We start from the raw sequence: 22,581 nt of genomic DNA on the forward strand, positions 1-22,581 counted from the left end.
TTTTATTCACTTTATTGTCAAGATTTTGTAGAGGAAGTTCTATTTCTTCCATTTTACTCGGATAAGACTTAAAGTCCAAAGTTAACTTGTAAGCCTTCCCTACCCACGTCTGCACGTGACTTGAGCCAAGTTGAGGTTAGAAATTATGAACCAGCAAGGTGTACTACACTGCGAAGTTTGCAATGCACAGTTGCCAAATTGTAAGTAAGGGTACTAGGATATAGTAGTAATATGAATAATCAATTATGGCACAGTCCTATCAATAAGACCTGACATAACATTTTGACGTCTATCGGTTATGACTTGTGTCAGGTCTTAGGATGGAGTTCCCTCGTATCGCGGTACTAACGGTCGGAACATAAATAACATATCAATGCAGTGATTCATTTTGAAATCTGAAGATACGAGTCCATGGGACTCACATATTTTGAAACAATGAGTCCCAGCCAGTGAGTAATGAGTCATGCAAGTTGAAAAAGGAACGAAATATGCTTAATATATAATAATATAACGTAACTAATTTTATTATTTCCTGTCTTTGTTTAAGTCTATTAATTTAAAGTAAATAAATTCACTGAAAATGTCAGTGATTCTGTTTTCTAATCTTTGTAAACCTTGTGAATCTAATGTGATTAAACTGCAAATTAAAGTTTTTTTTCACTCTTGCAATGATTGCCCAAACCAAGAAAACCCTTTAAATATGAATACAATTAATTAAAAATGTTAATTCCATATCAGCAGAAAATAAATCAAGCTCCCAGTGCTAATGCACTCAAAGTCAGTCACTTTAAATAACAAGTATGTGAATTAAATACATGTCAATAGCAGTGACATCACTATGACATCACTCGAATACTGTCTTCTTTGATCTGCTGTTGTCGGCTCACATCAAAACAAACAGTTGTCAAACATGTGTAACCCAATTTCTAAATTTGATGCAAGTGTCAAAAATTTGGGTAAATTTCAGTTGTTATTTTAATCTCAGAAAGTGTCAGTGATTAAAATTATGTTTCTAAAGTCTTGGTTTTGAAAAATATGAGTAAAAATAAGTGGATTTAAGGAAATTATTCGAGCCAGTCAAGGTAAGATACTTTCTAAAGGTCAAAAAAGCATGTGTAAGCTAATGTACCGGTAATATAAATCTCTACTGCTTTGTTTATCAACAGTCAGTTTACAAAACAAGTGTCACCTTCGCACTTCTCGGTAATCTGAAGTAGGCGGAGCTTAAATTATGCCATCGTATATTCCAGTCAAGTGTCAACAGGCTGATAGCGGATATCTGGTGGAGTGTGGATAAAAAAAATCGGGCGACTTGAATTTTGCTTTGATGTTAGATTAGAGCGAAGTGGGGAGCTACAAAGCGACTATTTCGCTCAAGTCTCTCCCTAGGTCAAGCCCTATGCTTTACAAATCGAACGGTGATAAAGTAAATTTTGTTGCGTCCCGCGGCTGCACACATTTTAAATTAACGCGTCCCCCACGAAAAGTACGCGTCTTTGACGCAGGACGCACAGCAAAATGAATCACTGTCAATGAAGTCTGATCTTTAGTTTGTTTTCAGCATTAAAACTTTAAACCAACTGTCTGCTATAACTTGCAAATCATCTTCCTTTCTCAGCCAGCAGAGAATGTGTTAAAAACACAATAAAATGTCAGCCATACTTGACCTACTTTAACAATCCCGTAGTTCTCAAATATCGCGGTATTTGATTTTGATAGCTGCGGGACACGCCTAGTACTTGCGTCATCATGTGACTGCAATAATTTCATTCATAAAAACAATACATCAGACGAACTTTATGAAGCTGTCTAGGTTGTGGATTTAGTTTAATTTAAAATAAAAGCGTTTTTGGGCGGGAAGGGGTGATGAACAGATGCATAATTTTGAGATATTGAATAGTTGCGATAAAACTAAGTAATAAATACTAACCATTTACGATGGAATTTTGCAAAAAATGTTCGTAAACAAAATCTCGTGGTTGCGGTTTACAAATGTAAGTCACTTCGGTGCTGCCCGGCAAAGAATTTCCGGCAAAGGGAGATTACTGCAATACGAGAAAACCCACAATATTACCGGACACCACTATACCGAATCGCCATTTATAGCGTGTAGTGAGAAGCAAACACACTTCATGTCACCAACTAATGCTGTCAATCTGTTTCTTTAATTCAGGGTTCGAATTTAGCCAGATTTTCTACTTGCATTTTTTCGCAAGTGGTATTTTTTTTAACTTGCTAAATGAATAAACAACTTGCATTTTCCGGGACTTGTCACTTTATTAGAACATCAACACAAACATCCACGTGACGAGTTCAGCCAATCGTATTTGCACTATATAAATAGTAACTTATTATAGATTACAGAAAAACCCACCGGATGCGGTAAACGTCATCAAAATTGGCGCAGGTACTTGACAGCAGTTGAAAAGACATGCGCACAGGACATGTATTGAGTGTAAACTTCCGTTTACGACGAAAGATGAAAGAGTGCTCCGAAATTCATTCTGCAAATGACAATGCGCTGCAATGACCGCGAGTTGTTAAAGAAAGAACAGTGTAAGATCGAGAATACCGTTAGAAATGCACATTATTCGGCCAAAAAATTTCACTCGCAAAAAATGCTGGTGTCTGAAATCTCACCTCGCAGTTTGAAATTTGCACGAGTTCGCATATCGCGAGTATGGCTATGCGAGCTTAAATTCGAACCCTGTAGTTTGTTTTGACTTTTATGAGCTTATTTGTACAGTGTATAAGACAATAAATATTCCCCTTTTTAGCAAAAACGACGCTGAATTTCCCCCATCTGACGGCTGCGGACCCCTTCCCCACTGGCAGGCCTCGATCTTAACCTACTTTTGCTGGTAGCCAGCAGGGCTACCAACTTGTGAAATCAAGTAGCCCGACCAGGTTTCTGCCAACGTAAGTGTCGGTAGGCCGGTATTTGTTTTTTTGTTGTTTTTTTTGCATTATGATCAAGTAAATGTAGCAACCACAATAGTCTAAGTGGCTTATCAGGAAATCGCTGGAAATCCAATAATTACTAATACCACTTGTGTAAAAAATGCTGCTAAATCATTATTTACCATCCAATCTGAAAACAATAAACACCTTTCAAAAGCTAATAAAATTCTCTTTCATCTCATATAAATTTCTTTTATGTGGTGTAAAAATAAGCAGCAGGATGTCTGTCAATAAACAGATTAACTGCTGATTTTTATGACCATGCGAATATTGCGTAATAAGGACCATCTGTTTTGACACTAATATGCTTATTTTGCAAATGCGACGGATGTATTTTTTGTGAATATTAATGAGATGGTGATTTTTGATTAGCCAATAAATTGACGTTTCACAAGATGTAAACAAAATTTGCATACGACCTCACAACGCCTAGTAAATAGTCCATAAAGTTAAGGTCATTTTTCATCTTAATTCCTAAACTTTTTTAATTATTGCTAGTATCATTTAAAAGTGCAAAGTCTAAACTTTATTTTGATACCAAATTTATTACTCGGAATCATCATTTAAGCGGTCGCATTTATATTTTAATCCACGCCTTCCGCGCGTTTGACCTCTGCAAACTGGGGCAAAAGGCGTCGCCATTTTTATCTTGTTATGATCGATCAGTGTATCTGAAAATTCGCCGATATGTCGTTAAACTTGACTGCTTTAAATATAACTCCGATTGAAAATTGTTGGTAAGTCATTACTTTTGTCAAATATTTAAAAAGATTTATATATTTTCCGTAATTGTTTTCAAAATTTAATGTTTAATTTGGGAAGCTGTCTCGGCGCCGATATGCAAATCTGAATGGCGGCCGAACGAACACGTTCTGACAGAATTTCTGTCGTTTATCGCTAGAATCTGACCCCAAAAGCAAGCAAATCTTTTTGTTTTATATCAGTTTATATTAAAGGGCACAATTTAATTCGCTATTTTTATATTACAAGCATTTTCTATGCGATTTTTAAAGAAAAACATTGGGTACGAAATCGATACGAAAAACAGCGGTAAAGTCCGAGACGTTTCGTACCGGGGACGAAACTGTATATAAACGTTGCTGATCGAGCTTTTTTTTTTAAAGCACTAAAATTTTTTGTATATTTTCAGGTTCACAAACGTTGTCTGCTGAAAAATGGTAATAAAATGGAATATCCAGGCCCATACTGCAAATCTGCTGGCATAACTAACTGTCAAGTTTTAGAAAAAAAATTGCCAAAAACTGACAAAGTCACAAATGGTCTAGTGCTTGAATTATTTAATTTTACCAAGAATAGAAAGTGGTCACTAAATGAATTTGTGCAAGTTCTTGGACAGATTAACTATGATTTCTGTAATGCAAATATTTCTTCGGTATCATCCAAAATAAATAAAGTCAGTGGACAAAAAAAATCACTCTCGCACAAGAAGAAAGTTAAAGGCGTAAAAAATGTGGACGACTTGCTGGGGCGATTGTTCGTACCACCATCTTTCAATAAAAACAAAAGTGAAGATCCAGAGACTTTGAATGTGATCAAGCAGTGCCTAGATCCCTTGAAACAGATAGAGATTCAGACTGATATATCCCCAAGCGCAGAATCCCTGAAAAAGAAAGAAACTAAAAATGGTGTTTCCCCATGTCCTGAACCTTTAAAAGAGATAGAGACTCAGAATGTGTCCCCTTATCCAAGTCCCATCAAATTGAAAGAGACAGAGACTCAAAATGTACCTTTCCCACATCCCAGTCCCATCACAGAGACAGAGACTCAAACCTTACAATCTACTGAGAATATATCTCATATGCCAACACCAGATCCTTTGAAAGCTATGAATCAAATTAAGTATGAAATTTCAAAGCAACAAAAACAATTGAATGTGCTCAAAAGTCTTGTGCAGAATGACAAGCAGTACTAAATGTAGCCTATTATCACAGTCCGGGGCGACGTGGACACAATAATCATCATCAACCCACCTGTGCTTAAAGAGAGAAAAAAACATTAACAGTTATCGGTAATTATTCTGTTGATAAACAAGTAATTGGCCTTGTTTTCATCATCAATTAAAACCCCCTCAAAGAGCTAAAAGAAGTGTGTCGGTATCATGGCATCTAAAGTGGAGATCAAAGGGGTTTAGTTGCCCGAGATTGTCATGGCATTACGTCATCTTTTCGCGCCATGTGACACATCACTGTCTGATCGTACGGCCTCGGTTCTTAAAATTGCTGAGAAGAAATCAGTAAAAAAGTATCTTCTTCAATTTTTTTAAAAAGCGAATGCGCAATATCCCGTATAAACTGACAGGTAAATGTGTCAAACGATAACAGTAGATATCCTACCTCTGTGACCTATTTGCCCTCAAGAAATTTACATTATTGTTTGAAAAGAATATCTGACATAGTGTCGAGTCAAAAAAGACATGTACAAAGATTCATTTACTTATTAAACTTAAAAACCACAGCGACATCATACTGCTTTATTTTAAAACAATCATTGTTTTTATTTACGTTCACGAGGTCCCGTTACCTATTCATCCACACTTGCAGAAATCTGTTTGCCAAAAATCGTTTTACTCGATGTATTTAAATTGCTGCCGCTTTTTCATTATTTAAGATTTTTTAATTCTGTTTTTTGTACTTCCTTGTCAAAAGTCTGAATTTTATGACCATAGTATGTATTATTTATTTACTTTTAGGAATGAATAAATAATTAAGATCGCGCTGTTTGAAATTTTACAAATAATTGTATGAAACTTCGATCGTTTTTATAGAATTTTGCCTACATTTCTGTCAACATCTTATTAAAATCATTATAGAATTCAAACTGTATTATTTCTAAATTGGTGCTAAAAATTGGAAGCGATTATATTAAAAAATGAATGCACTACAAGCGTTTTTTGTGTACGTGTCGATAAACATTTAAGTAACGGCGATACGATAGGTCGCACATGCTCGTGGAATGGAAAATTCCTGGCATGACGTTTTGATATCTGTACAATTCGCGGGTAAATTCCAGTCAATCCAGGTAATTTTTAGCTCGACTATTCATAGAATAGTAGAGCTATTGGACTCGCCCATGGATGCGTCTGCGTCCGCGTCCGCGTCGGCGTCCGCGTCCCGATTTGGTTAAGTTTTTGTATGTAAGCTGGTATCTCAGCAACCACTTGTGGGAATGGATTGAAACTTCACACACTTATTCACTGTGATAAACTGACTTACATTGCACAGGTTCCATAACTCTGTTTTGCTTTTTTACAAAATTATGCCCCTTTTTTGACTTAGAAATTTTTGGTTAAGGTTTTGTATGTAAGCTGGTATCTCAGTAACCACTTGTGGGAATGGATTGAAACTTCACACACCTATTTACTGTGATAAACTGACTTACATTGCACAGGTTCCATAACTCTATTTTGCTTTTTTACAAAATTATGTCCCTTTTTCGACTTAAGAATTTTTTGGTTAAGGTTTTGTATGTAAGCTGGTATCTCAGTACTCACTAATGGGAATGGATTGAAACTTCACACACTTGTTCACTGTCATGATCTGACATGCACAAAGCAGGTCCCATAACTTTATTTTGCTTTTTTACAAAATTATGCCCCTTTTTCAGCATAGAAATTTTTGGTTAAGTTTTTGTATGTAAGCTGGTATCTCAGTATCCACTAATGGGAAAGGATTGAAACTTAACACACTAGTTCACTGTCATGATATGACATGCAGTGCAAAGGATCAATAACTCAACTTTGCATTTTACAAAATTATGCCCCTTTTTCAACTTAGGAGTTTTTGGGTTAAATTCTTATATTTAAGCTGGTATCTCAGTACCCACTAATGGGAATGGATTGAAACTTCATACACTTGTCCACTGTCATGAGCTGATAAGCACTTTGCAGGTTCCATAACCCTATTTTACTTTTTTACTAAATTATGCCCCTTTTTCGACTTTCTTATTCATTCAAGCGACAAGGCTGTTAAATAGTCGAGCGTTGCTGTCCTCCGACAGCTCTTGTTAGAGATGTAATTTCTTAATTTTGTAAAGTTACTTTATATATTGCAAATCTGAAGTCATCAATTCATGCATAAATATACGAAAGCTAGTATTTAGGATGTACATTTCAGATTCATGAAGTTCTTTTTGTAATTATTGTGAAAATTAAGGGATTTAAATTTCGGAAAAATGGCCGACCGGTGTTATGCGGACCGAAAATATCGTTGTCATTTAAAAGGAAACATCAGATAAATCGGTGAAATTTCACGCTTTTATTATTAACATGTTTGAAAACTTAGTAGCCCGACGGACTACCCAGCTTGGGAAATTCGGTAGTCCGTCTGAAAAACTGGTAGCCTCGGGCTACCGGGCTATCGTCAAGATCGAGGCCTGACTGGTAATCGCTCTCAAAAAATAAACATCACCAGTCGTACTTCATACATTTCTTTGACCAGCACATTGATCCACAGTATATTTCCGCTAAAACACATCAGCAGAATACAATCAATAGTCTCGGATTTGCATGTCGTAAAATACACCAAAATATGACTTACCAATTCTGCTTGCAAACGGTAATGTCTGTAAGTTTCTAATGAAGTCAGCTGCTGGAAGTACGTTCAACAGTTGATACGGTCGTCAGGAAAGAAAACAGAATTTTCAATATGGTGGCCAATTAACTGGTTCGATTAGATTTCAAACAAAAGATTAACTGATTTCAGAATTTTCAAATCGTCCCAGCCCTACTCTAGATCACTTGGCAAACAGTTCACATGGAAAATTGTTTTCATTCAAGTCGTTTTTAAATATATTATAACCTGCTGAATATGTTTGAAAAATGGCGGAATGAGTATTCAAAACTGTACACAGTCAGTGATTTTTTTTCAGTTTTGGGGGAAGGGGGTCAGTGCCCTTTGGAGGGGGAAAAATTTGACGTAAAACTAAGAAAAGGGGAATTTTCATTTGTGTGTAAATGAACTTTAGTTTCAAGTTTATTGATAAATTCAGGGCCCATAAGAACATTGTGACATGAAATATTATGCATATAACACAATGTAGCATATCAGTACCAAATAACTGAATAAATTTTTAAAATGTAGAGGATAAGACATCCATTAGACTACCAAAATTTACAGCAGACATTTGGTCCCTTCCTAAACAAGTCGGTGAGTGGCTGTTTTTTTTATATTTCTGTCAAATTCTGACATTTGCAGTCACTGTTACATTTGACCTGTCACAATATAAAACAAAATGTAAAACTAGTCCCTTCCCAAAGCATAATCAAATCCTGACTGACTTCTAAGATGGAAAACTCAACACTACCCGGCCAAACAAATAGAATGCAAATCATTTACAGACTAACATTCAACAACGTTGTTGTGCAGAATAATAAAGCGCTTGATACTGATTTATGCAAGGAAGTTACTCCAACCGGTGTCGATGTAAACAGAATGCGAGATACCGCAGTGAACTGTTTTCTATATGAAAATAAATAAAACTAGTGAATTATGATTTAATTGACTGGCATTTTATTTTTTAGCTCACCTGAGCAATGCTCAGGTGAGTTTTTCTGATCGCTCGATGTCCGTCATCTGGCGTCTGTCGTCTGTCGTCCGTCGTCTGTCAACATTTAGCTTGTGTATGCGATAGAGGCTGTATTTTTCAATTAATCTTCATGAATATTGGTCAGAATGATAACCTTGATGAAATCTAGGCCGAGTTCGAAAATGGGTCATCTCGGGTCAAAATCTAGGTCACTAGGTCAAATCAAAGAAAAACCTTGTGTATACGATAGAGGCTGTATTTTTCATTTAATTTTCATCAATATTGGTCAGAATGATAACTTTGATGAAATCTAGGCCGAGTTCGAAAATGGGTCATATGGGGTCAAAAACTAGGTCACTAGGTCAAATGAAAGAAAAACCTCGTGTATGCGATAGAGGCTGTATTTTTCAATTGATCTTCATGAATTTTGGTCAGAATGATTGCCTTGATGAAATCTAGGCCGAGTTTGAAAATGGGTCATCTCAGGTCAGAAACTAGGTCACTAGGTCAAATCAAAGAAAAACCTTGTGTATGCGATAGAGGCGGTATTTTTCAGTTGATCTTCATGAATTTTGGTCAGAATGATAACCTTGATGAAATCTAGGCCGAGTTCGAAAATGGGTCATCTGGGGTCAAAAACTACCGTATTTTCCCGTATTAACGCCCCCGGGGGCGTTACATTTTCCAAAGAGGGGGCGTTTATTTGAGGTAAAAAAATAAAAAATGAAAATGTTTACAAAACTTAAAAACATCGTTCAAACTAGCTGTAAAGTGTTTCTGTGTTGTTTAATCCCCCTAAAACGTAATTATTTGGCATCCAATTTAATGCAGTGTGTCTTTTATGCATTTAAATACGGTACCTCGTGTATTCCATGTCTGGCTTTTTGACACGCTCGCGACACTACACATTACGTCATGACCCAAACAGCTGTGTACTCCGATAACATTTTCCATAGTACATGCGGGTAGCTAATAGCGCAATACACAATGTCAATGGTTTGACACGCTGCTGTGCCTGCTTTTAAATTAAAAGTTCTTAAAACTGCCGAAGAAAAGGGTATATCGTAAACACATTGCTGCAAGTATGTTTAAAGTCGGCAGGAAGCGTGTGCGGGAGTGGTGGAAAAACAAATCAAAAATGTATTTACCGTTTAATTTTCTGTTACGTACCGTACTTAGTACAAATGTTTTGGACTTACGGTACATGGACTGTTTAAAAGTGTGTTTAATTTTTAATACATTGGACTTTAGTACTGTAAATTACTTATTATGTGGACTTATAAAAATGAGGTAGGTGATTTTTCCCCGTTCTTGTTGACTTTTTTTCCCCTCCAAAATGGGTGGGGGGCGTTAATTAGAGGGGGGGCCTTAATTCGGGAAAATACGGTAGGTCACTAGGTCATATCACGTAAAAACCTTGTGTATGCAATAGAGGCTGTATTTTTAGCTCACCTGAGCAATGCTCAGGTGAGTTTTTCTGATCGCTCGATGTCCGGCGTCTGTCGTCCGTCGTCTGTCGTCTGTCGTCTGTCGTCTGTCAACATTTAGCTTGTGTATGCGATAGAGGCTGTATTTTTCAATTAATCTTCATGAATATTGGTCAGAATGATAACCTTGATGAAATCTAGGCCGAGTTCGAAAATGGGTCATCTCGGGTCAAAAACTAGGTCACTAGGTCAAATCAAAGAAAAACCTTGTGTATGCGATAGAGGCTGTATTTTTCAATTAATCTTCATGAATATTGGTCAGAATGATAACCTTGATGAAATCTAGGCCGAGTTCGAAAATGGGTCATCTCGGGTCAAAAACTAGGTCACTAGGTCAAATCAAGGAAAAACCTTGTGTATGCGATAGAGGCTGTATTTTTCAATTGATCTTCATGAATATTGGTCAGAATGATTGCCTTGATGAAATCTAGGCCGAGTTCGAAAATGGGTCATCTCGGGTTAAAAACTAGGTCACTAGGTCAAATCAAAGAAAAACCTTGTGTATGCGATAGAGGCGGTATTTTTCAATTAATCTTCATGAATATTGGTCAGAATGATAACCTTGATGAAATCTAGGCCGATTTAGAAAATGGGTCATCTCGGGTCAAAAACTAGGTCACTAGGTCAGATCAAAGAAAAACCTTGTGTATGCGATAGAGGCTGTATTTTTCAATTATTCTTCATGAATATTGGTCAGAATGATAACCTTGATCAAATCTAGGCCGAGTTCGAAAATGGGTCATCTCGGTCAAAAACTAGGTCACTACGTCAAATCAAAGAAAAACCTTGTGTATGCGATAGAGGCTGTATTTTTCAATTGATCTTCATGAATTTTGGTCAGAATGATTACCTTGATGAAATCTAGGCCGAGTTTGAAAATGGGTCATCTCGGGTCAAAAACTAGGTCACTAGGTCAAATCAAGGAAAAACCTTGTGTATGCGATAGAGGCTGTATTTTTCAATTGATCTTCATGAATTTTGGTCATAATGATTACCTTGATGAAATTTAGACCAAGTTCGAAAATGGGTCATCTGGGGTCAAAAACTAGGTCACTAGGTCAAATCAAAGAAAAACCTTGTGTATGCAATAGAGGCTGTATTTTTCAACTGATCTTCATGAAATTTAGCCAGAATGATTACCTTGATAAAATCTAGGCCGAGTTCGAAAATGGGTCATCTGGGGTCAAAAACTAGGTCACTAGGTCAAATCGAAGAAAAACATTGTGTATGCAATAGAGGATGTATTTTTCAATTGATCTTCATGAAATTTGGTCAGAGTGATTGCCTTGATGAAATCTAGGTCGAGTTTGAATATGGGTTATCTGAGGTCAAAAACTAGGTCACTAGGTCAAATTAAAGAAAAATTTTGTGTATGCGATAGAGACTGTTTTTTTTCAATTGATTTTTATGAAATTTGGTCAGGATGATTGCCTTAATGAAATCTAGGGCGAATTTGAATATGGGTCATCTGAGGTCAAAAACAGGTCACTTGGTCAAATCAAAGAAAAAACTTGTGTATGTGATAGAGGCTGTATTTTTCAATTGATCTTCATGAATTTTGGTCAGAATGATTGCCTTGATAAAATCTAGGTCGAGTTTGAACATGGGTTATCTAGGGTCAAAAACTAGGTCATATCTAAGAAAATGCTTGTTTTATTGCAAGAGACCAATTTTTTGGTTCAATCTTAATGAAAATTGGTCAGAATATTTATTTCCATGAAATCACAAGGTCAAACATGTTTTACACTGTTATGGTGTGTTTCTTAGGTGAGCGACCTAGGGCCATCTTGGCCCTCTTGTTCAATTGATCTTCATGAATTTTGGTCAGAATGATTGCCTTGATGAAATTTAGACAAAGTTCGAAAATGGGTCATCTGGGGTCAAAAACTAGGTCACTAGGTCAAATCAAAGAAAAACCTTGTGTATGCGATAGAGGTGGTATTTTTCAATTAATCTTCATGAATATTGGTCAGAATGATAACCTTGATGAAATCTAAGCCGAGTTCGAAAGTGGGTCATCTCGGGTCAAAAACTAGGTCACTAGGTCAAATCAAAGAAAAACCTTGTGTATGCGATAGAGGCTGTATTTTTCAATTCTTCTTCATGAATATTGGTCAGAATGATAACCTTGATGAAATCTAGGCCGAGTTCGAAAATGGGTCATCTCGGGTCAAAAACTAGGTCACTAGGTCAAATCAAAGAAAAACCTTGTGTATGCGATAGAGGCTGTATTTTTCAATTGATCTTCATGAATTTTGGTCAGAATGATTGCCTTGATGAAATCTAGGCCGAGTTTGAAAATGGGTCATCTCGGGTCAGAAACTAGGTCACTAGGTCAAATCAAAGAAAAACCTTGTGTATGCGATAGAGGCGGTATTTTTCAGTTGATCTTCATGAATTTTGGTCAGAATGATAACCTTGATGAAATCTAGGCCGAGTTCGAAAATGGGTCATCTGGGGTCAAAAACTAGGTCACTAGGTCATATCACGTAAAAACCTTGTGTATGCAATAGAGGCTGTATTTTTCAATTGATCTTCATGAATTTTGGTCAGAATGATTGCCTTGATGAAATTTAGACAAAGTTCGAAAATGGGTCATCTGGGGTCAAAAACTAGGTCACTAGGTCAAATCAAAGAAAAACCTTGTGTATGCAATAGAGGCTGTATTTTTCAACTGAACTTCATGAAATTTAGCAAGAATGATTACCTTGATAAAATCTAGGCTGATTTCGAAAATGGGTCACCTGGGGTCAAAAACTAAGTCACTAGGTCAAATCGAAGAAAAATATTGTGTATGCAATAGAGGATGTATTTTTCAATTGATCTTCATGAAATTTGGTCAGAGTGATTGCCTTGATGAAAACTAGGTCGGTTTTGAATATGGGTTATCTGAGGTCAAAAACTAGGTCACTAGGTCAAATTAAAGAAAAATCTTGTGTATGCGATAGAGACTTTTTTTTTTCAGTTGATATTTATGAAATTTGGTCAGGTTGATTGCCTTAATGAAATCTAGGTCGAATTTGAATATGGGTCATCTGAGGTCAAAAACTAGGTCACTTGGTCAAATCAAAGAAAAAACTTCTGTATGTGATAGAGGCTGTATTTTTCAGTTGATCTTCATGAATTTTGGTCAGAATGATTGCCTTGATAAAATCTAGGTCGAGATTGAACATGGGTCATCTAGGGTCAAAAACTAGGTCATATCTAAGAAAATGCTTGTTTTATCGCAAGAGACCAATTTTTTGGTCCAATCTTAATGAAAATTGGTCAGAATATTTGTTTCCATAAAATCACTAGGTCAAACATGTTTTACACTGTTATGGAGTGTTTCTTAGGTGAGCGACCTAGGGCCATCTTGGCCCTCTTGTTTTTTTTGGAGGGGAATTTTAGGCATCGGAAAAGGGGGAAAAACATACTATTTTGAGGGGGGAATGGGGCCGAATTTCGCCGAATATTTTGTTGAAAAAAATGCTGACAGTTGACATAATAATTATATTGGATATGAGGGGTTTTAAAGATAAATTTAAACGATATATTACTAGAATACGATAAATAACGGTAGGCTTAACTGTTTAAACCTGCGTACATCGTATATTTTACGTGTGAGAAAATGCTACATTCTACTGATCAGGGCCCTTTTAGACATTACAATGCAGATTGAAAATGAAATGTAAAATAATGAATGTTGAAGGTGAAATGAGCATGTACACGTCTAATATTTTGGACTAAGCACTGCCTAGCATGCTGATTAATCTTTTTATATATCCGCTTACATTACAAAAGGAACTATTCTTGATATCAACATTATAGGATAAATTCCGTTTTCCGGGTTCACCACCAATAAACGCCCATTCCCGGTTTTACGGTGAGGGTGTATCGGCCATTATGCTATATGGCGGTAGTGTTTAGATTATCCATTTTTCAAGTTTTAAACAATGAAAATGAATAAAAAAAGTATTGCAGATTATCATTAACATTGTTGTAATTAAGATGTAGCAAAAATATCCTATCAAATCAAAGGAAAACCTTGTGTATTTGACAGGCAGTATTTTTCAACTGATCTTCATGAAATTTGGTCAGAATGATTGCTTTGATGGACTCTAGGTCAAGTTTGAATATGTGTCTGCGGCACTTTGCGCTGTGGATAAATCCCCTAATTGTAATTAAAGTATTTGTAGTGTTTCCTGCAGACTCTAAAAGGGACATGGTGCTTTCCTTGGAAAAGGACACTTTAAAAGAAGATTTTACAAGACCAATACAAGTTTCCAACACAAGTTAACGCATGGTTTGGCATAATTTGAATGGGCATTACATTGTGTCAGATAATCTGTAACTTGGTGAAAACATACTTCCAAATACAAAAATATCTTACGATATCATATTATCAAATATTGATAATTTTGAAATGATACGTATCATATGATCATTACAACCAATATACAGATCTGGTATGCTAACATCTAATAGTAGAGGCATCCATGTCTTATGGATACATTTCTAGTTTTCAGTTTGTGGAGATAGGCTCATCATGTCCATGATATAACTGCATGTTTTTAGCTCACCTGAGCAATGCTCAGGTGAGTTTTTCTGATCGCTCAATGTCCGTCGTCTGTCGTCTGTCAACATTTAGCTTGTGTATGCGATAGAGGCTGTATTTTTCAATTATTCTTCATGAATATTGGTCAGAATGATAACCTTGATGAAATCTAGGCCGAGTTCGAAAATGGGTCATCTCGGGTCAAAAACTAGGTCACTAGGTCAAATCAAAGAAAAACCTTGTGTATGCGATAGAGGCTGTATTTTTCAACTAATCTTCATGAATATTGGTCAGAATGATAACCTTGATGAAATCTAGGCCGAGTTCGAAAATGGGTCATCTCGGGTCAAAAACTAGGTCACTAGGTCAAATCAAAGAAAAACCTTGTGTATGCGATAGAGGCTGTATTTTTCAATTGATCTCCATGAATATTGGTCAGAATGATTGCCTTGATGAAATCTAGGCCGAGTTAGAAAATGGGTCATCTGGGGTCAAAAACTAGGTCACTAGGTCAAATCAAAGAAAAACCTTGTGTATACGATAGAGGCTGTATTTTTCAATTATTTTTCATGAATATTGGTCAGAATGATAGCCTTGATGAAATCTAGGCCGAGTTCAAAAATGGGTCATCTCGGGTCAAAAACTAGGTCACTAGGTCAAATCAAAGAGAAACCTTGTGTATGCGATAGAGGCTGTATTTTTCAATTGATCTTCATGAATATTGGTCAGAATGATTGCCTTGATGAAATCTAGGCCGAGTTCGAAAATGGGTCATCTCGTGTCAAAAACTAGGTCACTAGGTCAAATCAAAGAAAAACCTTGTGTATGCGATAGAGGTGGTATTTTTCAATTGATCTTCATGAATTTTGGTCAGAATGATTACCTTGATGAAATCTAGGCCGAGTTTGAAAATGGGTCATCTGGGATTAAAAACTAGGTCGCTAGGTCAAATCAAGGAAAAACGTTGTGTATGCGATAGAGGCTTTATTTTTCAACTGATCTTCATGAAATTTAGCCAGAATGATTACCTTGATATAATCTAGGCCAAGTTCGAAAATGGGTCATCTGGGGTCAAAAACTAGGTCACTAGATCAAATCGAAGAAAAACATTGTGTATGCAATAGAGGATGTAATTTTCAATTGATCTTCATGGAATTTGGTCAGAGTGATTGCCTTGATGAAATCTAGGTCGAGTTTGAATATGGGTTATCTGAGGTCAAAAACTAGGTCACTAGGTCAAATTAAAGAAAAATCTTGTGTATGCGATAGAGACTGTTTTTTTCAATTGATTTTTATGAAATTTGGTCAGGATGATTGCCTTAATGAAATCTAGGTCGAATTTGAATATGGGTCATCTGAGGTCAAAAACTAGGTCACTTGGTCAAATCAAAGAAAAAACTTGTATATGTGATAGAGGCTGTATTTTTCAATTGATCTTCATGAATTTTGGTCAGAATGATTGCCTTGATAAAATCTAGGTCGAGTTTGAACATGGGTCATCTAGGGTCAAAAACTAGGTCAAATCTAAGAAAATGCTTGTTTTATCGCAAGAGACCAATTTTTTGGTCCAATCTTAATGAAAATTGGTCAGAATATTTGTTTCCATGAAATCACTAGGTCAAACATGTTTTACACTGTTATGGTGTGTTTCTTAGGTGAGCGACCTAGGGCCATCTTGGCCCTCTTGTATGAGGTTGTATTAACTTGTGAAACTTGTTTTTCAGTCAATTCCATGAGATGGCATATTCAAGGAAAAAAGCATCAAAATGCTCTCCAGTTCTGGGAGAAAAAGAAAGAGACAGCCAGACTGAGTATCTTTGTACGCAACTTCCCGATGGGCACTACAGAGCAAGAATTGTGGCAATATTTTGCCCAGTTTGGACGTGTAACAAAAGTCACCATTGTTCCTCCAAAGGTACACTTTTACTGTTATTCTGTTCACAGCAATAGGGACTCTAATTTGTACAACAAAAGAGCTTCCCACACATTTAAAATAAAACTCATTTGACTTAAAAGTGTTTCTTTATATGTAAAATTGAGCTTTTATTTTATCTTTCAGTTCCGTATTTATAAATATGAAAGGCACAGTAACTGCAAAAGATTCTTTCTAAAAGAGCATTTAGTTTTTCGCACAGTTGAAAGTTATATGTGAGAGGTTTGCTGACACATTCTGATTTCGAATGAATTTTTTGTGGGTTTTATGTGCCAAGTTCTAAGAAGAAATCTTATTTGAGCAGAAAATGTTGATTTTTTTTTTTCAGGTAATAGGGAATATTCAATGAAAATATTTGTACCACACTAAAACTATCACAGTACTGAGTTTAAGTTGGAAATATAAAATTTCATCACTTATCTGACCATGTGATTTTTTTTCAGAATCTTTATGCTATCATTGAGTTCAGTAGTGCCGACACAGCTGACTATGTCCTGCAACAAAATAATCACAAGCTAAACAGCCAGAATTTAATTGTGAAGTCTAGAGAAGTTGAGGTAAATTTGAATTAACTGTAAAATCTTTTAATTTTGAGGGCATGAAATTTCATGGGAATATTTGTGGATTTTAACTTTTGAACATGAAATTAGTGGGAATCTTACTTACAAAGTTCGGTGGGATAATATTTCACCGATTGACTCAACCATGAAATCCACAAAAATTAGTCACCCACGAATATCTATGATTTCACAGTATTCTATTTTTGTGTGCTCAGAATTTGGTGAGCAAAATCTTACATATTTGCCATTATAAATCTCTCTGTACACAGTACTTTTGGTCTACAGAATTTGAGTTTTAAATTTGTGATTAATAGTTTGGTAGAGATCATTTGAGTTTCAATATAGTCTTCATTGATGTGTAACCACAGTAGTAGCTTAGTGGTAGGGGTTGATTAGATTAAATGAAAACTACTGTTTAAGCATTACCATCATGTATAGTTCTAAAAGGGTGGTGTAATATTCGAACTTTGGATGTTATTTGTTTGCTCAAATGAATTAGAAACTAGCTTGCCAGGTAGAAATTTTGTTGACTTGCATGTTTTTACTTGTGAAGGTTCCTGGCCAACCTGCCACAAATAGGTATCAGCATGGGTACCAGCAGTTTAGAGGTGGTGGACACCTTGGGATGGGACCAATGATGAGAGGGAGAGGAGGCCCAGGCCCTGGGCCAGGTCCAGGTAAGTAAACATTTATATTTATGTACAGGCCATATTGAGACTTCAAAGAGATATCCTGCATGAAGGTCAGGGTCACTTACTTCAATCACTCGCTCCCATCCTTTTTGGTAAAGATCATACCTTAAAAAAAATTGTAAATGTTTGGTTTGGTGAAAAACAGAGTCATTGAAAGGATTGCAACATGGACAGATTAGGAGAAAATAAACTTACATTATTGTTGCATTTAACTGTTGCGAATTATGTAACATTCGATGTTTTTGCTTTCTGCCATTAATTTAAGACGAGTTTTTGATTCTAAGAAGTGTATACATGTATACAAGAATTTTAATGGATTTTGTTCTTAATGAAGGTCGTGGTGGCTACGGTATGGGCCGAGGAGGGTACCAGGGTAACTATGGCCCTGGTCCCATGTATGATCAGGGCTATTATGATGATCAGGAGCCGGGTTCCAGCAAGAAGAAAAAAGCAAATGTTGAAGACCAGATAGAACAGTACTATCATGAGGAACTGATTGAGAAACTTATGAAAGTGAAAGGGGTGAGAAACTGTCCTCATACTAAAGTAAACTTGAGAGCCTATTTATCTCTAGGAAAAGAAAGTTTACATCATTTAATTTTCTGTAACATTTCTATTGGTCAGTCTGGTCAGTCCTGACTCCTCAAAATAATTTTGTCATGTTTCAAAATTTTGCGGTTTGTAGGCTTAGAAACTTAAAGATCAAGGTTAAGAATTCTGACTTCTTAGATAAGGTAAAAACGTTTCTGTTTTTTATGTGCAAGCTGACTTGAGTTTTTAATACAAAGAAACTGGCAAAATTTGTTAACTTGAATGGTGTCACATTGTTGTCACATTGAAATATTGGTAGTAGATTTCTGTTATATTTGGTATTAAATGGAATAATGCTAATTGTTATTTCCTTTGCAGGTTCAGAACCAGTTGGAATGGCTGTGCCAGAACCTGCAGGTGACAGCCGAAGAGGCTCAGACCAAGTTTCAGTTATGTGAGAAGTTGCAGGCCTGTCTTGGAAGGTTTTTCCCAGGTACATGTATGTTTAAGCAGTTTAGAATTTTTGAAGTACAGTACATGTCACAGGCTTTCAGGGGCCTTTGGCTGATTGGTTAAGGTCACTGACTTCAAATCACTTGCCCCTCATTGATGTGGGTTCGAGCCTCACTCTGGGCGGTGAATTCTTCATGCGAGGAAGCCATCCAGCTGGCTTACGGAGGGTTGATGGTTCTAGGTGCCCGCTCGTGATGAAGTAATGCACAGAGGGGCACCTGCGGTCTTCCTCCACCATTAAAGCTGAAAGTTGCCATTATGACCTATCATGTGCCGATGCGACGTCAGATCCCCCAAAAAAATGTCACAGGCTTTGTCTTGGTACTTTTTCTTTTGATATACATGTATAATGAATATTTGGAAAAGGTAAGATTTTAGAAAGACAATGGCTTTGTCCATCATCAGACTTCTTTCATCTCCAACATAGTGAAGTTCATGATAGTGGCCTGATGTAAAGGGAAGTGTGTTGTATATGTTCTAGGAACACTGACAAGCTAAACTTGTCAGCATAGTGAAATGAAAAACTGGTTGTGTTGATGTGATACATTTAACTGGTGTTTTGTGATGATTTATTTATTAATCCTGGCCACGAGTGGTGGGGGTTATAAATAGGAATGGTCTCCGTCCGTCCTTCCATCTTCCATCCTTTCATCCTTCTGTCCATCTGTAACATTTTGTGTCCACTCTGAATCCTAAACCCCATGAAGGATTTTCATGAAACTTGGGTCAAATGATCTACTCAACAAGACAATATGCAAAACCCATAAGTCAGCTCAAGGTCAAGGTCACAACTTCAGGTAAAAGGTGTGAGCCTTCCATTTCGTGTTCGATCCGTATTGTCAAACTCCTTGAAGGATAATCATGAAACTTGGGTCAAATGATCACCTCATCAAGACAATGTGCAGACCCTTTGAATCAGCTATGTCGGCTCAAGGTCAAGGTCACAACTCAAGGTCAAAGGTTTGAGCCTAACATTTTGTGTCCCCTCTGTATGTCATTAACCTCTTGAAAGATAATTATGAAACTTGGATTAAATAATCCCACCACTTTCGAACCACTGCACCCAGGACCTTCAAACTTCACATGCTGATAATACTTATTGAGTACACGACCCCTATTGACTTTGGGGTCAAAGGTCACTAGGTCAAAGGTCAAGGCGCTGCAGAGGCATTTATCACCATTAGTGACAGCTCTTGTTCCATATGAATCGGACATGGGAATGAAATGATTACAGACATAATGTCTTTTATGTCACAACTTATACATACATGTATCATTACTGCAGGATGCACTGTAAACCAGTTTGGCTCGTCTGTCAATGGATTTGGATTGAGTGGATGTGACATGGACATTTTCCTGGATCTGAGTACAATGCACGGCAGAACCTGGGAACTTGAGGTATACACTGTTACCATGGTTATATATTGCAGAGCATACACATACAAGGAAGCATTACACTACAGTGAAGTTTGACTTTGTTTTGAAGCTGTTTAATGTTGCAGGGAGTAAAAGTAGGACATAGTATTTTGGTTTTCTGATGACAAGTAAACTGACAAATTTGAATTGTATGAGTATTTTTCTGTAATTCTTAATTGTTGACATTTTACTAGTGCAATTTTGAGTTGAGAAATGGGTACATGATAATATACCTATGCGGGATGTTTGTTATTTTTATTGAGAGGTTAATTTTTTTAGTTCATGTCATCCTAAATTTATTTCTAGACAAATGGTTGCCAATTCCTTTCTGTCATTTTCCAGTAGAGAGAAGAAAGATCAGTGTGCAGAACAAAGAGCTGTAATAGACATTTTAAATTGTTCCACTTTTTGGAACACTGAAGTTAGAGCTTTGAATTTTATGTATTTACATTACTCCTACTAATTTATGCTTCCAGTTTATCTTTTACAGTTTTTATTCAAAAGAAAGTTAAAATGTCTGTGATTAGACATTAATTTCACTAATGATAACAGTCTCTAGAGTTTGCAAGGGGTGGAAGAAAATGCTTGAGATATCCAGGATTTCAGATGATCCAAACATAGTTCATAAAAGATATACAGCCACAGGCCTCATTAATTGCTAAAGTGAGCCAGGATGCTTGTAAGAGGGTTGATTCATTTTAAAATGAACTCCTTTTCAGCCAGTCAAACTACCATTTGTGCGAGACTTCAGGTTTCTAAAGGAGAAAGAATGGGGTCCACTGATCCCTTCTGATCTAGACAAGATGGGAATGACAGACCAGTGTAAACTGATATCTCGTATACTGATAGACAACCTAGAGGGTATTCTGGATGTACAGGTCATCCCCAGTAACAGGTGTCCACTGGTCAGGTTTAGATATACCAACTGTGACGTGAAGTGTGATCTGTCAGTGAATAACAAGTAAGTGATTTCAGAATAGTCTTATACAGTTGAACCTGTCTTAGTGCTCACCTGTATTAAACAGCTACTTTTCTTTAGCAGACAGTCAACTAATTTTCCAAACTAATATTTTGTTCTAATTTCAACCTGATTTAAGTAGCATCTGCCTTGACCAACCATATTGGATTACAGTCTTGGCTGACGGCATTTTACAGGCCTGACCATGAATTGAATAGGTACATGTATCTTTGCTAAACAGTTTGTGATAAAATTATATACTTGAATGTGCTGGATAAGCTTGCATAACTTGTTGAATCAAGATGTACTGCAGGCTGAATGGAAAAAAATATTTTAGCTCAGTTAAGCCCACTATTTCTTTGAAATTTTCTTGTGGAGATGAAATTGTATGAATATGATAAATGAATCAGGGCACTCGTTTGGCCATTTTTGGGGCCGAATATGGGTACCATTCCCCTCGTAAAATAATATGTTTTTTTCCCCTTTCTCAGAAGAAAATTTCCCTGATGATAGGTTGTTTGACACAAATAGATATGAACTCTTTCTTTTAACATTATGTCAGTGTGCGACATTTACGGTAGCCCGATCGCCAATGGCTATGAAAAATCGGCTCGGGCGACAGAAAATTGGCAGACCATAGCCTGTCGGGCTATGAAAAATTCTGAGGAATAAATTTACCAAAAAGATCATTGCAAACGTGGGAGCAAAATAGTTGCTTTGAAGCTTCAAACTTCGCTCAAATCTAATCTCAAAGCGAATTCAAGTCGCTCGAATTTTTTCTTGGATGCGCACTCGCTAATCTTTTGACAATTTGCACCATGTCATAATGTGCGTTGAATACACATACACACATGCCGATAGCATAATTTAAGCTCCGCCAACTTCAGGTACTTGTGAGATTTTCGCGAGAAGTGTGAAAGCTAATCAAATTATCGGTTTCACCAGAGGCAATTGTAATAGGCCAATCAGCACCGCGGTTACGTCTTTGACACTTAACATTTAATTGTCAACACATGCGAGTCGTTTTCTAAAGAAATTGTCAATTACATATGCGATTAATTGGAATTATAGACACAATTATTTGGTATCCATGGTAAAAGAACGACATGTAAAGTATTAGCTTCGTAAAACTGACTTTGATGGATGAATTGATTTGAATATGTATTTCTATGTTTGACACAGTTTACTTTCAATTTTATTCGAATGAGAAACTGTTCACACAAGTGGTGACTCGGTATTAATAATAAACCCCTTTTCATCCTGCATTCATATATTACACGATATAGCAACAAAAAAATCGGCGTGTTAGATTCAGCACCGTCTTGAACAGAAAACTTTTTTTTTCAGAATTTTGTATTGAAACAATAATCACTGTATATGGTAAAATGATGTAACTAAGAAAATGAATGGTCATTGAATCAATTCACAGCGTCTAGGCAGAAATATTAA

The 22,581-nt window shown here is 36.5% G+C and overlaps 2 protein-coding genes across 2 annotated transcripts in view; both read left to right on the top strand.

Annotated features, from left to right (window-relative positions):
* Positions 1-7: 7 nt before the first annotated feature.
* LOC123531464 (speckle targeted PIP5K1A-regulated poly(A) polymerase-like) overlaps positions 8-22,581 on the top strand; it is a 43,610-nt gene continuing 21,036 nt past the window's right edge. Inside the window, exons 1-8 of the mRNA XM_053517706.1 lie at positions 8-200; positions 16,254-16,444; positions 16,906-17,019; positions 17,576-17,699; positions 18,049-18,236; positions 18,624-18,738; positions 20,044-20,156; positions 20,894-21,135. Coding sequence (XP_053373681.1) covers positions 146-200; positions 16,254-16,444; positions 16,906-17,019; positions 17,576-17,699; positions 18,049-18,236; positions 18,624-18,738; positions 20,044-20,156; positions 20,894-21,135 — 1,142 coding nt within the window. The 5' untranslated portion in view covers positions 8-145. The remainder of the gene's footprint in view (positions 201-16,253; positions 16,445-16,905; positions 17,020-17,575; positions 17,700-18,048; positions 18,237-18,623; positions 18,739-20,043; positions 20,157-20,893; positions 21,136-22,581) is intronic.
* Positions 3,598-4,952, top strand: LOC123555002 (uncharacterized). Its single transcript, XM_045345506.2, has 2 exons — positions 3,598-3,698; positions 4,112-4,952. The coding sequence occupies exon 2, from the start codon at positions 4,148-4,150 to the stop codon at positions 4,892-4,894; it is 747 nt and encodes a 248-aa protein (XP_045201441.2). The 5' UTR covers positions 3,598-3,698; positions 4,112-4,147; the 3' UTR covers positions 4,895-4,952.

Source organism: Mercenaria mercenaria, chromosome 11 (genome assembly GCF_021730395.1).
Source record: "Mercenaria mercenaria strain notata chromosome 11, MADL_Memer_1, whole genome shotgun sequence".
Taxonomy (NCBI): domain Eukaryota; kingdom Metazoa; phylum Mollusca; class Bivalvia; order Venerida; family Veneridae; genus Mercenaria; species Mercenaria mercenaria.

Coding starts and splice junctions, on each gene's coding strand:
- LOC123555002 (XM_045345506.2), top strand. CDS start 4,148: ATGGAATATCCAGGCCCATACTGCAAATCTGCTGGCATAACTAACTGT.